Below are 14,514 nucleotides of genomic sequence, written 5' to 3'. Positions count from 1 at the left end.
GTCCCCATGTTAAATGATCCATTGACTAACAGGCGTACCACACAGGAGGTTGTAGACTTCAATGTTTTCAAAAGGTGCAACTTGGGTCTTGTATTTCAGCCCTGGTCCATAACTGATAAAAATGGCCTGAAAAATACAAAAAAAAAAAACTTAATTCACTTTCACTAGAATAAGTGACACATGAATAGATAGAGACATGCTATTCATGACAGTGGAGTAGATATGGAGAGAAGAACAGTGGAGTAGACATGTTAGATATGGAGAGAAGAACAGTGGAGTAGACATGTTAGATATGGAGAGAAGAACAGCGGAGTAGACATGTTAGATATGGAGAGAAGAACAGCGGAGTAGACATGTTAGATATGGAGAGAAGAACAGTGGAGTAGACATGTTAGATATGGAGAGAAGAACAGCGGAGTAGACATGTTAGATATGGAGAGAAGAACAGTGGAGTAGACATGTTAGATATGGAGAGAAGAACAGCGGAGTAGACATGTTAGATATGGAGGGAAGAACAGCGGAGTAGACATGTTAGATATGGAGGGAAGAACAGCGGAGTAGACATGTTAGATATGGAGAGAAGAACAGCGGAGTAGACATGTTAGATATGGAGAGAAGAACAGCGGAGTAGACATGTTAGATATGGAGAGAAGAACAGCGGAGTAGACATGTTAGATATGGAGAGAAGAACAGTGGAGTAGACATGTTAGATATGGAGAGAAGAACAGCGGAGTAGACATGTTAGATATGGAGAGAAGAACAGTGGAGTAGACATGTTAGATATGGAGAGAAGAACAGCGGAGTAGACATGTTAGATATGGAGGGAAGAACAGCGGAGTAGACATGTTAGATATGGAGGGAAGAACAGCGGAGTAGACATGTTAGATATGGAGAGAAGAACAGCGGAGTAGACATGTTAGATATGGAGAGAAGAACAGCGGAGTAGACATGTTAGATATGGAGAGAAGAACAGCGGAGTAGACATGTTAGATATGGAGAGAAGAACAGTGGAGTAGACATGCTAGATGTGGAGAGAAGAACAGCGGAGTAGACATGTTAGATATGGAGAGAAGAACAGCGGAGTAGACATGTTAGATATGGAGAGAAGAACAGCGGAGTAGACATGTTAGATATGGAGAGAAGAACAGCGGAGTAGACATGTTAGATATGGAGAGAAGAACAGTGGAGTAGACATGCTAGATATGGAGAGAAGAACAGTGGAGTTAGATATGTTAGATATGGAGAGAAGAACAGTGGAGTAGACATGCTAGATATGGAGAGAAGAACAGTGGAGTTAGATATGTTAGATATGGAGAGAAGAACAGTGGAGTAGACATGCTAGATATGGAGAGAAGAACAGTGGAGTTAGATATGTTAGATATGGAGAGAAGAACAGTGGAGTAGACATGTTAGATATGGAGAGAAGAACAGTGGAGTAGACATGTTAGATATGGAGAGAAGAACAGTGGAGTAGACATGTTAGATATGGAGAGAAGAACAGTGGAGTAGACATGCTAGATGTGGAGAGAAGAACATTGGAGTAGACATGTTAGATATGGAGAGAAGAACAAAGTAACCACAATTTCACCATCTCATTTAGTTAACATTTCCCTCCACCTATGAAGGAGTCAAAACCACAAATAGGCCATGTGTAAACATCAGAATAGCTAAAAGTAAACCGTGCGGGAGTTTAAGTACTTAAATGACCTTCCAAAAAGGTGGGTTGAAAAGTAATTAACATTTTGAAATAATCATAAGATCAGCCTTAAAGTGGCAATCAGCAGTAGAAACGATAACAAGGGGACTCCCAGCTCTTGTTTAAGTAAAAAGCTGAGAGATGGGGCTGGAGAAATCTACCACTCTCAAATTCAGAGCTATTGATGCAAGGACTAACCATCCATGAAATAATCAAAATGATAGTTTTAACCATGTTGCGGCTGTATAGTGTTTGGTCACATTTACTTTGTTTACAAACATTTAAGTAAAACAATCTTATATTTTGGGTTCTGATGGGGTATGACAGTTGAGGCATTCATAACTTGTATTCTTCATGAGTCAATGGGCACATAATTAATTTATAAGTCCAAAAATGTATGTAGTAACTGCTGATTGCCCCTTTAAAAAGTGGGTGGCTACTAAATGAAATAGGTGATGTCGCTACTTGCTAGCTGTGTCTGCTTTTCTTCCGGTCTGCAGAAAGACACACAGAAGATATTTTCAGCAGACTTTCATTTGACTCATGCACCTGTTTTATTTAGGGTAGCGAGTAAAGTCACAGGGATAATTATACCAACACATTCCAGGTGTGACCACGTCTAGAAAGATACACAGACCTATTATAAACATAAAGACTAACAGGGAGATGCCAGGGAGACGTCTAGTAAACTATAGTAAACATAGCTATGATAAAACACAACACAAATAGGAACAAAGCATACTGTTATAGGGGATGGTATTTCAGCAGGCTTATTGTGGGAGAGATTTTCTAAGGCTGGAAACATACACAGACCGATCATAAAGACTAACATGGAGATCTAGTAAAACCTAGTAAAAATGTACATGGGAAAACAACTCCGAATGGGAGGATATTGTACTGTTATAGGTGATGGTATTGCAGTGGGTTTACTTTGGGAGAGACTTGACTCTCTCGGAGGACACAGCTTGATTTAACCTAAAGAATGTCAGGCATGATTTAACAAACTGGGGCTCCTCTGTAGTGGCCTGCGCCCAGATCTGTTTGGGACATTTGGCCTGAGAATGGCCATACAGGTGTAGGATCTTTAATTTGAGCCAGTTTGCTACAGCAGGAAAATAATCCTGCAGCTACAGGAAATGTAGATTATAATGGACTTTTTTGTAGGGGTTGATACATTTTTCAGCAAATCAAGTCCAAAATTTTAAAGTGAAAATTACAAACGTTAGAAGCCTTTTAAAAACTCAAATACACTATAAGTTTGCTTTTCCTGCCACCCAGGACCTATATACTAGGTGGTGTCACCTAGTAAGATCCCAAAAATGGTCAAAGACTCCAGTCACCCAAGTCATAGACTGTTCTCTCTGCTATCGCACTGCAAGCGGTACCGGAGCGCCAAGTCTAGGTCCTTAACAGCTTCTACCCCCAAGCCATAAGACTGCTGAACAATTAATCAAAAGGCCACCCAACCTATTTACATTGACACCCTCACCCACTTTGTTTTTACAATGCTGCTACTCGCTGTTTATTATCTATGCATGGTCACTTTACCCCTACCTACATGTACAAATTACCTCGACTAACCTGTACCCCCGCACATTGACTTGTTATTGTTATGTAATTTTCTTGTTACTTTTGAGTAGATTTTTTTTTCTTAAGAAAATATTTACTATACAAACAAAACTATTTTTCTTGAACTGCATTGTTGGTTAAGGGCTTGTAAGTAAGCATTTCACGGTAAGGTCTACCTACACCTGTTGTAGTCAGCGCATGTGACAAATCAGCAACAAAAGGGTAATCAAATTGAGATCCTATTTCTGTAGGAGATGGCACAATCAGAAATGGGACTCAGGCTACCTCTCTGTAGTGCTTTCATCATAGAACTTCATCACATCAAAATAAAAAATGAGTGAGTTGTGTTGTTTAGCTAATCTCCATGTGATTCAAGTGTAATGTAGCTATTAGCGTTAGCTGTTTTTTTGTTAGAGACAGTATGTTCGGATGGGTTTCCCTGTGTGTGTACATAACCACGTGTCCATACTGTAATATCACAGAGTATCAACGGAAGTACAGCATCATCCCTCTCACCCTTCCCTGACCTGCATGTTTTTGAAGATGTTATCCGAGCCGTGGAATCCACCAGTGCAGTACTTGACTTCCTCAGGTCGTCTGTGGACGAACAGAGATGAAAAAACATTATTCCATTCCTAGAAAGGACATCACACCTCCAACAGAACACAGAGGGTGTTCTTTAATGGAAGTCTCTCCAAAATAATCAAGGTAGAATCAGGAATTCCTCAGGGCAGGTGTCTAGGCCCCTTACTTTTTTCAATCTTTACTAATGACATGACACTGAGTTACCTGTATTTTATATATATTTATAACAACACTGAAATTGAAGGGTTATCAATTGCACAGCTGTATAAACCAGCCCAACTAAATAATAGCTCACATCCTCAACTGTGGCAACCATAACAACAAGGAACAGCTTTCAGCACCCATTAAAGACATCCGTAAAAAACATGCACAAACATGGGCAAAACAAAATGTCTGTTGGTATGTTAATAGGCTTTCTGTTAACCGGAGACCAACTATCACTTTATGTGTGGCAGCTGTTGAGATTTTCAGCAGGTCAAGTTAGGGCTAGTGAGTCATCTTGTCGAATAATGTCTCATAGCAACAGACAAACATTACGAGAGTTAAACATTTACTTTTGAATCATTTAGCAGACGCTCTCATCCAGAGCGACCCACAGTAGTGAGTGCATACATTTTTGTACTTTTCCGTATAAATATAAAGTGGGATGACCTTTTGAAAGTACCTGTAACTGCTTTCAAAGTGCATGTAGGGAGAAATGCATATAGGGACAAGTGCATGTAGGCACGTTTAAAGTGAATGTCAATGGACAATGTGTAGTTCTAACCGGTGCGGATTTAGTTTTGCCTGGAACTCATGACTTGAAAAAGAAGTGAACCGTGATGAGTAGGCTAACTTAAGTAACTAACAAATATTTTAAACGGTACTTATTTATTTAGGTTATTCCACAACAGATACTTTGGCTTAATGCCAGAGTAAAGCCAAGAGTGCAGCTTAGGTTATGGGGGCATCTGTCACTTGAGACAAAGCAAACAAGAGAGTTGTGTTATGACATACAGAGCTGCTTGCCAGCCAGGCTTCATGTAGAGATGGGCCTTCTCAATGCGCACGTTGTTAGCAAAGTGCATCCGTTTGGGGAGGTGCTCTTTGAGGTAGGGCCTCATGGGCTGGTCAGGGCTCCTGCACTTCAAAACACACAGCAAGAGAAGAGCAGAGAGTCAATGAAGGGACAGAGGGAGAGGCCTGTTTGAGCTAAGGCAAGCAAATCATTTTTCAATTCATCTTATTAACACAGAAGTCAACTGGGCACAAATACTTCACATACCGACAGATTCTTCACCAGGCCTTCATAGTCGACTGGAGGGGAAAAAAACAGACATAGTTGGTAACTCAAGGGTCATGAGTTCCCCTTCCCAAATCACTCTTGACCCCTTGGCCCCAACCGCTTGACCCTTTTCCCCTTCCTCTTGGCCCCAAACGCTTTGCCCCTTCCCCTTGGCCCCAAACGCTTTGCCCCTTCCCCTTGGCCCCAAACGCTTTTCCCCTTCCCCTTGGCCCCAAACGCTTTTCCCCTTCCCCTTGGTCCCAAACGCTTTTCCCCTTCCCCTTGGTCCCAAACGCTTTTCCCCTTCCCCTTGGTCCCAAACGCTTTTCCCCTTCCCCTTGGTCCCAAACGCTTTTCCCCTTCCCCTTGGCCCCAAACGCTTTGCCCCTTCCCCTTGGCCCCAAACGCTTTGCCCCTTCCCCTTGGCCCCAAACGCTTTTCCCCTTCCCCTTGGCCCCAAACGCTTTCCCCTTCCCCTTGGACCCAAACGCTTTGCCCCTTCCCCTTGGCCCCAAACGCTTTGCCCCTTCCCCTTGGCCCCAAACGCTTTTCCCCTTCCCCTTGGCCCCAAACGCTTTCCCCTTCCCCTTGGACCCAAACGCTTTGCCCCTTCCCCTTGGCCCCAAACGCTTTCCCCTTCCCCTTGGACCCAACCGCTTTATTCTTCCCCTTGGACCCAACCGCTTTATTCTTCCCCTTATGTTTGCAGATCTGGATGGTCTGCATAGGTACAGTGCGATTTAAGATTAAAATCACTTTAGTCAATTGTAAACATAGTCCAACCGAATACTTTAACCCAACCCCTGCGAAAGACACACATACACATATATACAGGTTTTTGGAGATGTGCGGGGGGCTGCCACAACCGGGACGCCAGGGGAGCTGTTGTTGTGGGGGTTTAAGTTCCTTGCTCAACGGCACAATGGCAGGCAATGGCATCTAGGATTTGATAGCAGCAACCCTTCAGTTGCCAGCTCACTCTAACCGCTAGGCTACCTGCTGCCCCAGCGAAGTGGTGAAGCTTCTACCTTAATGCTTACACATGATTAAATCTGACAAAAATCTAAAGGTAAGGACCAAGGAGGGAATTGGGACCAGCTTTAACACTGGATGGTATTTCAACGTAAGGCCAGGAAGAGGGAGGAAAACAGCTGGAAGTGACACGTTGTCATCATCAACAGTCATCATCAACAGTTACTCACAGGAGAAGAAGTCTTCTGGGAGGTTCTTAGGTCGGATTCGCGCGGCAGGGCCTTGGATGACAGTGAAGTCGTCAATGTTGTCCTGGTACGAGTTTACAAATGCAGCCTTTTTGCAGGAAGCTTCCTCCATTCCTGCAATTACAGTAAACACACACACAAGGTCACCATTTAAAAAAACAATTGCCATTGTTTTTGTATTGTGTTTCCTGGCAACTGGGCAGTCAGAGAAGTTAGAGCAGAGAAATGGAGGATGAGAAAAACAGTAAAAGACTTCAACAGCACCATAATTAGGCGGTCTAATCTGTACCAGATTTCAGAGAGAATCTTTTTTTTTTTACTGAACAAACTGTTAATTTGAAATTATAACCAGATTATTGTTACTTGGATTATATCCTCCATTTCTCAATCAATCAAAACGTCAAATGTGAAATCAATCACAATCACATCAATCACATTGACAAAAAATAACCCAAGAGCAACGCAATGATTGGTATAGGCTAAATAAAAAAGATTCCCATATGATATTTGTTATATTAAAAACCTGACATCAAATTATTATTACAAGGCCAGTTGAGCAGCCATCGGTCGGTGCCACCAAATTAATTTAATTTTGTTAATCCTTTACACCCATAATGACATAATTACAAGACTAGACACATGTCAAATGCTATGCAGATGTTGCGAGCATCTCTCCTCTGTAAACCTCCCTGGCTCCCTCATCCTCGTTTAGCTAAATCATTCACAGCTGTTTCAGCATTCACTCTGACCTTGTTTTACAAAAGTTTTCACTCTGCCTTGGATTCCCCCACAACAGGTGCTAGGGCAGCGTCCCTAATGGAACCCTATTTCTTATATAGTGCACTACTTCTGAACCAGCCTTATGGGACCTGGTCAAAAGTATTGAACTAAATAGGGAATAGGGAGCCATTTTGGACCCATCCATTGTCTCAGCCAAAACAAACAGTACGTGTAGCTGACAGTAAGCATTCAAATGCCCCCACAATGGAGGACACCAGAGTACAGGCCAGAGGCTGGAAGACAATCGAAAAGTTACTCAATAGAGGAACTATAACATTTAAACAAAACTATGTTGTGGTAATATACATTATGGCTACATTGTTAATGGTTATGTTTTATTTCTGAATTGCTACTTGTACAATAAAATCTGTGGACAACAACTTAATGATTGAGTTTGATAGTGGATTGTGTGTTATAAGGCAGGAGCTATGCAGCCGTTATACAACAGCTAAGGGACGTTAGCCAGGAGCTATGCAGCCTTTATACAACAGCTAAGGGACGTTAGCCAGGAGCTATGCAGCCATTATACAACAGCTAAGGGACGTTAGCCAGGAGCTATGCAGCCATTATACAACAGCTAAGGGACGTTAGCCAGGAGCTATGCAGCCATTATACAACGTTAGCCAGAAGCTATGCAGCCATTATACAACGTTAGCCAGAAGCTATGCAGCCGTTATACAAAGTTAGCCAGGAGCTATGCAGCCGTTATACAACGTTAGCCAGGAGCTATGCAGCCGTTATACAAAGTTAGCCAGGAGCTATGCAGCCGTTATACAACGTTAGCCAGGAGCTATGCAGCCGTTATACAACGTTAGCCAGGAGCTATGCAGCCTTTATACAAAGTTAGCCAGGAGCTATGCAGCCGTTATACAACGTTAGCCAGGAGCTATGCAATCGTTATACAACGTTAGCCAGGAGCTATGCAGCCGTTACACAACAGCTAAGGGAAGTTAGGCAGAAGCTATGCAGCCTTTATACAACAGCTAAGGGACGTTAGCCAGGAGCTATGCAGCCGTTATACAACAGCTAAGGGAAGTTAGGCAGGAGCTATGCAGCCTTTATACAACAGCTAAGGGACGTTAGCCAGGAGCTATGCAGCCATTATACAACAGCTAAGGGAAGTTAGGCAGGAGCTATGCAGCCATTATACAACAGCTAAGGGACGTTAGGCAGGAGCTATGCAGCCGTTATACAACAGCTAAGGGACGTTAGCCAGGAGCTATGCAGCCGTTATACAACAGCTAAGGGACGTTAGCCAGGAGCTATGCAGTCGTTATACAACAGCTAAGGGACGTTAGCCAGGAGCTATGCAGCCATTATACAACAGCTAAGGGACGTTAGCCAGGAGCTATGCAGCCATTATACAACAGCTAAGGGACGTTAGCCAGGAGATATGCAGCCATTATACAACAGCTAAGGGACGTTAGCCAGGAGCTATGCAGCCATTATACAACAGCTAAGGGACGTTAGCCAGGAGCTATGCAGCCATTATACAACAGCTAAGGGACGTTAGCCAGGAGCTATGCAGCCATTATACAACAGCTAAGGGACGTTAGCCAGGAGCTATGCAGCCATTATACAACAGCTAAGGGACGTTAGCCAGGAGCTATGCAGCCATTATACAACAGCTAAGGGACGTTAGCCAGGAGCTATGCAGCCATTATACAACAGCTAAGGGACGTTAGCCAGGAGCTATGCAGCCATTATACAACAGCTAAGGGACGTTAGCCAGGAGCTATGCAGCCATTATACAACAGCTAAGGGACGTTAGCCAGGAGCTATGCAGCCATTATACAACAGCTAAGGGACGTTAGCCAGGAGCTATGCAGCCATTATACAACAGCTAAGGGACGTTAGCCATCATTTAGCTGCCAGATACTGACTCGATATGAGCTCTTTTTTTTTTGATGAGTCACTAATATTTAGGGTTGTAGGAAAATCAGCTACTTCCTCTTTTTATTTTCAGCCCTTTTCCCCCCTAGACCAACTCCTCTTTCATGTTGAGTAGTAGTGGATGCTCACTATCGCATCACCTTATGATTTACAGCAGACCCATAAAGTAAACCACTTGTCTTTTTTCATTTGCCAAAAAACACTAAATGGGTTACCTCCGCCTCCCCTGCTTTCACATTGACTTTCTTAGTGCTTATCTCTGAGAAACATTGTTTCTCTTGTACTGTACGTTTCCCCTCGAGGCTCCAGTAGGAGCTAAAACAACAAGTCACTTTCCAATCTACTGTTTCATCCGAATGCTGTGTATAAAACAAGGCTACTGATTCCTCTGTTGATCGCAGAGACCACTGTGTGTACAGGACAATCCAGCTGTGTGTTGTGGCAACATGCTGCTCACCGTGGTCAGACAGAAGCACCAGGTTGACACAGCGGTGAAGGTTCTTCTGTTTCAAGCCGTCCATTAGAAGTCCTAACAACCTGTCCACGTTTAGCAGGGCCTCAATCACCTGCAAATACAGTATATAGTCATTCATAACATCACATGTTATTCAAGGCCCAGGAGTTCTGCCTGACTACTTTGTGGCCTTTGCTGGGCCTGCTTTGATTGGTTATAAATGACCCTCCACCTGATTGGTGGGTTGAATGAATAGAGAGGGATCTGACCTGGCTGCTCATTGGTCCGTATCGGTGGCCGGCAGCGTCTGGTTCCTCCATGTACAGAGTGTAAAAATCTGGCCTACATGAAAACAAAATGAAAGGACTCTGATTACATAGTGAGGTCCGATCAAATGAAAGAGATGTACGTAAGTGTTTGGTCTGTCCTTCAAAATGATGCTCATTTAATGGTTATAAGAAGCATATTTCCATACCTTTCCCCTTGAGGCAAGTTCAGCCATTGAAATATGGTTGTGATTCTCTCCTCAAATTGGATGTTCCTTAGACAAAGATACCGCTTTATTTCTTACTTTAGAAGGCATCACTATGGATAGCTTAAACACTGCTACAGTACACTACAGCAAATGCGGGTCACCTCCAAATAACACATTAATACTTTATATCCTACAAAACAAATAAATGGGGTATTCACTATAGGATAATTACCTACTCCTCTTTATTATGACAAACAAACATGGATAAGAAAGACCATTACGCAAGTCTCTTACCTGTCATACTTCTTATAGAAGTCAGGTAATCTTCCATTGACTGCCACATCAGAGCCCGGCCAGAAGAATGTGGCTGACTTCAGGTTATTGTCCATGGCAGTGAACCAAACCTAGAGAGAGAGACAGTGGAGGTGCTCTGATCGTCAAAACAACCACAGACCACGAGAAAGAGCTACCCTAATAACTCATTCATTCAGGTACACCAGAATAAGCAGTACTTTATCATTAGATCTAAAGATTTTCCCAATAAACTCATCAAAACTGAATCTATACGCTGTTTGCCTTTCACTCCAGCCACCCGGGTTTGCTTCCTGCTCCCTACGTTCGCTACATTGGTTGTCAGAAGTGAGATGGTGCCTGATAGGCCATTGGAGAGGCATGTACATGTGAGGGACACGCTCTCCCGAAGGAAGGGGGTAATGTAGCGACATTAACACCTAGAAACCTCATCAAGAGGTTCAGACCTCTTGGTGTAATGGTTAAGGTGTTGGCTCGACAGTCGTTGGACCCAGGTCTGAGTCGCGTTGGGGCTACCCTCCCAAATTGGTGTCAGAAGTGGGATGGCGGCCGTGAGGCCACCAGAAACCCTGGCGGACGTGTAAAGAGGCTTGAAAGAAAGTTGATGCACGGGGACGTGCCTTCCCGTTTGGAGGGCCCAGTATAGTGATCCTCAGCTCCTCACTATATGAGCCACATTACAATTCCCTCCCAATGGGTTAACCCTAACAGGCTCAGGAGAGGCGAAGGTCGAATCATGTGTCCTCCTAAACATGACCCGCCAAACCGCGCTCCTTAACACCCGCCTGCTTAACCCGGAAGCCATCTGCACCAATGTGTTGGAGGAAACACCGTTCAACTGACGACCGAAGTCAGCCTGCAGGCGCCCGGCCAGCCACAAGGAGTCGCTAGAGCGCGATGAGTCAAGTAAAGCCCCCCGGCCAAACCCTCCCCTAACCCGGACGACGCTGTGCGACGCCCTATGGAACTCCCGGTCACGGACGGTTATGAAACAGCCTGGGAGCGAACCCGGTCTTTAGTGACGCCTCAAGCTGTGCCACTCAGGAGGCCCAGGGTTGTTTTAGTAAACATAGTTCTGTAATGCCATTATGTCTCATAGTTAGGGTTGTTTTAGTAAACACAGTTCAAATGAATTTCCTCAACAACATTCATGTTATTAATCCTCATGCATTTTCCCAGCTAAATGTTTCAGGAGGAAATCTTCTCGAATTGCCATCTGTGACTTGTTCTAACAACAACAGGGCCCCTTATGTCTTCCGAAGCTCCACTTTTCTAGCCTGGGTGCCAGTCTGTTTGAGTTATCATTCCACTCCTTGTCATTCTTAACATGACACAAGGAGTGGAATGTTAGCCTGAAAGTGAGAACCTGTTTTGCTACCAGTCAAGTTACATTTCTCCTAACACTAGGGCCACATTATCCTAAAACCAATAAGCTCTAGCAGTAAACTAACATTGAATGAAGGTGCGGTATTTGCACTGTTGTGTATTCCAATGTATCCACTCACTGGTTCTCCTTGGTACCATTTGGCATTGTATTTTTCGGGAATTTTCAAACTGAAGGATGCGTTGCGGGTCACGTCATACATCTTGTTGTCCACGATCCCATGGGACTCTGGATAGAGGCCCTGTGGGAGAAACACACACCAGTGAGGCCCTGTGAGGGTAACACACACCAGTGAGGCCCTGTGAGAGTAACACACACCAGTGAGGCCCTGTGAGAGTAACACACACCAGTGAGGCCCTGTGAGAGTAACACACACCAGTGAGGCCCTGTGAGAGTAACACACACCAGTGAGGCCCTGTGAGAGTAACACACACCAGTGAGGCCCTGTGAGAGTAACACACACCAGTGAGGCCCCGTGAGAGTAACACACACCAGTGAGGCCCCGTGAGAGTAACACACACCAGTGAGGCCCCGTGAGAGTAACACACACCAGTGAGGCACTGTGAGAGTAACACACACCAGTGAGACCCTGTGAGAGTAACACACACCAGTGAGGCCCTGTGAGAATAACACACACTAGTGAGGCCCTGTGAGAGTAACACACACCAGTGAGACCCTGTGAGAGTAACACACACTAGTGAGGCCCTGTGAGAGTAACACACACTAGTGAGGCCCTGTGAGTAACACACACCAGTGCTTTGACAGCTGCAGGGCTAAGTAAGTGGACATATCATCTGTAACTTTACATCTAAACCACTTCATCACAGAGAGCCACTGGTTAACCCACTGGAGCCACCGGTTAACCCACTGGAGCCACCGGTTAACCCACTGGAGCCACCGGTTAACCCACTGGAGCCACCGGTTAACCCACTGGAGCCACCGGTTACCCCACTGTGTTGAAAGAAGTCTGGAGGTTAAATGGAAGGTGTGGGATAGTCCAGTAGATCTGAAATCACCGCCCACGGTTGCAAACCTCCAACACAGTTTCTCCTGAGATGCAGCATGTCCTAGCCATCCAGCCACAACAGGAGGTCCTTTGTTATCATTAGTCGTAAGTGACAATTTGATGGATAAGGTGATTTAAAGAGTCATCTTTCTTTTAAGTGAATTCCATTTTCAAATAAACAAATAGGCCAGTTGTGTATACAATTCTGCAGAGTAACCGACGCCTGACTGGTTCCATATTAGATCAACTAAGACGAGCATCACACTTACAGTCACAATGGTGTAGTGGTTGGGGAAGGTCTTGGTAGGGTAGACAGGTCTCATGTACGAGGTAGAAGTGCCACAGTTGCCTGAAATAGATGGAGACAAAAAATAGTTAAAAGCTGCCAAAGTAAATGGATCATTTCACCATGTGGATAATGGTTTTAAAAAGAGGTCAGACTGATGGCGCGGAAATAAGTGGCCAAATAAACAATAGTTTCCTGAAACAGGATAATTTCCCCCACGACGTCCTAACTTGATTGTAATCTGACGTCGTTTCAACCAGAAACCAAATTTCAACCAGATAACTTCTTTACAACGTTTCATGCCAAATGTTGCCCTACGCACCAGAAAACAATGGTGTGCTTACGTAATTTGCTGATGACTGGAAGAAGACTGCCATAGGCCTTTAAATAACCTGCCCGGAAGCCATCCATAGACACCAGGATCAGAGGGGGTTTGGAAAAACTGGGGATACAAACAGAGAATGAGCCCTATTGAGGTTAAAATGGAACATACATTTTTTCCTGGAAAGCATGAATCTAAAACTGTCTGAGTCTGGCACAGTGTGGATGGTACAGTTCCACCGTTACAGTAGTTGTGCTGTGGGTTTATGTGGAGGAACACAAAGCAGCCCTTTGACTGTGGGGAACTGACATGAACTGACTAGATGAGAAGGATAGGCAGGATGGATTCAGCCCACACACACACAGAGAGAGGAGGGGGAGAGCAGGATGGATTCAGCCCACACACACACACAGAGAGAAGGGGGCAGGATGGATTCAGCCCACACAGACACACAGAGAGAGGAGGGGAAGAGCAGGATGGATTCAGCCCACACACACACACAGAGAGAAGGGGGCAGGATGGATTCAGCCCACACAGACACACAGAGAGAGGAGGGGAAGAGCAGGATGGATTCAGCCCACACACACACACAGAGAGAAGGGGGCAGGATGGATTCAGCCCACACAGACACACAGAGAGAGGAGGGGAAGAGCAGGATGGATTCAGCCCACACACACACACACAGAGAGAGGAGGGGGCAGGATGGATTCAGCCCACACAGACACACAGAGAGAGGAGGGGAAGAGCAGGATGGATTCAGCCCACACAGAGAGAGGAGGGGAAGAGCAGGATGGATTCAGCCCACACAGAGAGAGGGGGCAGGATGGATTCAGCCCACACAGACACACAGAGAGGAGGGGGCAGGATGGATTCAGCCCACACAGACACACAGAGAGAGGAGGGGAAGAGCAGGATGGATTCAGCCCACACAGAGAGAGGAGGGGAAGAGCAGGATGGATTCAGCCCACACAGAGAGAGGGGCAGGATGGATTCAGCCCACACAGACACAGAGAGAGGAGGGGGCAGGATGGATTCAGCCCACACAGACACACAGAGAGAGGAGGGGAAGAGCAGGATGGATTCAGCCCACACAGACACAGAGAGAAGAGGGGGCAGGATGGATTCAGCCCACACAGACACACAGAGAGAGGAGGGGAAGAGCAGGATGGATTCAGCCCACACAGACACACAGAGAGAGGAGGGGGCAGGATGGATTCAGCCCACACAGACACACAGAGAGAGGAGGGGAAGAGCAGGATGGATTCAGC

General features: G+C 45.1%; 1 protein-coding gene across 1 annotated transcript in view; it reads right to left on the bottom strand.

Moving 5' to 3' along the window:
- Positions 1 to 14,514, bottom strand: part of enpp1 (ectonucleotide pyrophosphatase/phosphodiesterase 1) — a 63,666-nt gene that overhangs the window by 18,434 nt on the left and 30,718 nt on the right. The window contains exons 6-17 of the mRNA XM_055873127.1: positions 13,269 to 13,366; positions 12,908 to 12,987; positions 11,754 to 11,873; positions 10,231 to 10,340; positions 9,937 to 10,002; positions 9,731 to 9,803; positions 9,465 to 9,573; positions 6,317 to 6,448; positions 5,115 to 5,146; positions 4,847 to 4,974; positions 3,793 to 3,862; positions 39 to 126 (exon numbers count right to left, since the gene is read on the bottom strand). Coding sequence (XP_055729102.1) covers positions 39 to 126; positions 3,793 to 3,862; positions 4,847 to 4,974; positions 5,115 to 5,146; positions 6,317 to 6,448; positions 9,465 to 9,573; positions 9,731 to 9,803; positions 9,937 to 10,002; positions 10,231 to 10,340; positions 11,754 to 11,873; positions 12,908 to 12,987; positions 13,269 to 13,366 — 1,106 coding nt within the window. The remainder of the gene's footprint in view (positions 1 to 38; positions 127 to 3,792; positions 3,863 to 4,846; positions 4,975 to 5,114; positions 5,147 to 6,316; positions 6,449 to 9,464; positions 9,574 to 9,730; positions 9,804 to 9,936; positions 10,003 to 10,230; positions 10,341 to 11,753; positions 11,874 to 12,907; positions 12,988 to 13,268; positions 13,367 to 14,514) is intronic.

The sequence above is a fragment of the Salvelinus fontinalis genome, chromosome 20 (assembly GCF_029448725.1).
Source record: "Salvelinus fontinalis isolate EN_2023a chromosome 20, ASM2944872v1, whole genome shotgun sequence".
NCBI lineage: Eukaryota > Metazoa > Chordata > Actinopteri > Salmoniformes > Salmonidae > Salvelinus > Salvelinus fontinalis.
The sequence above is the reverse complement of the archived record's forward strand: the minus strand, read 5'-3'. Positions and strand labels throughout refer to the sequence as shown.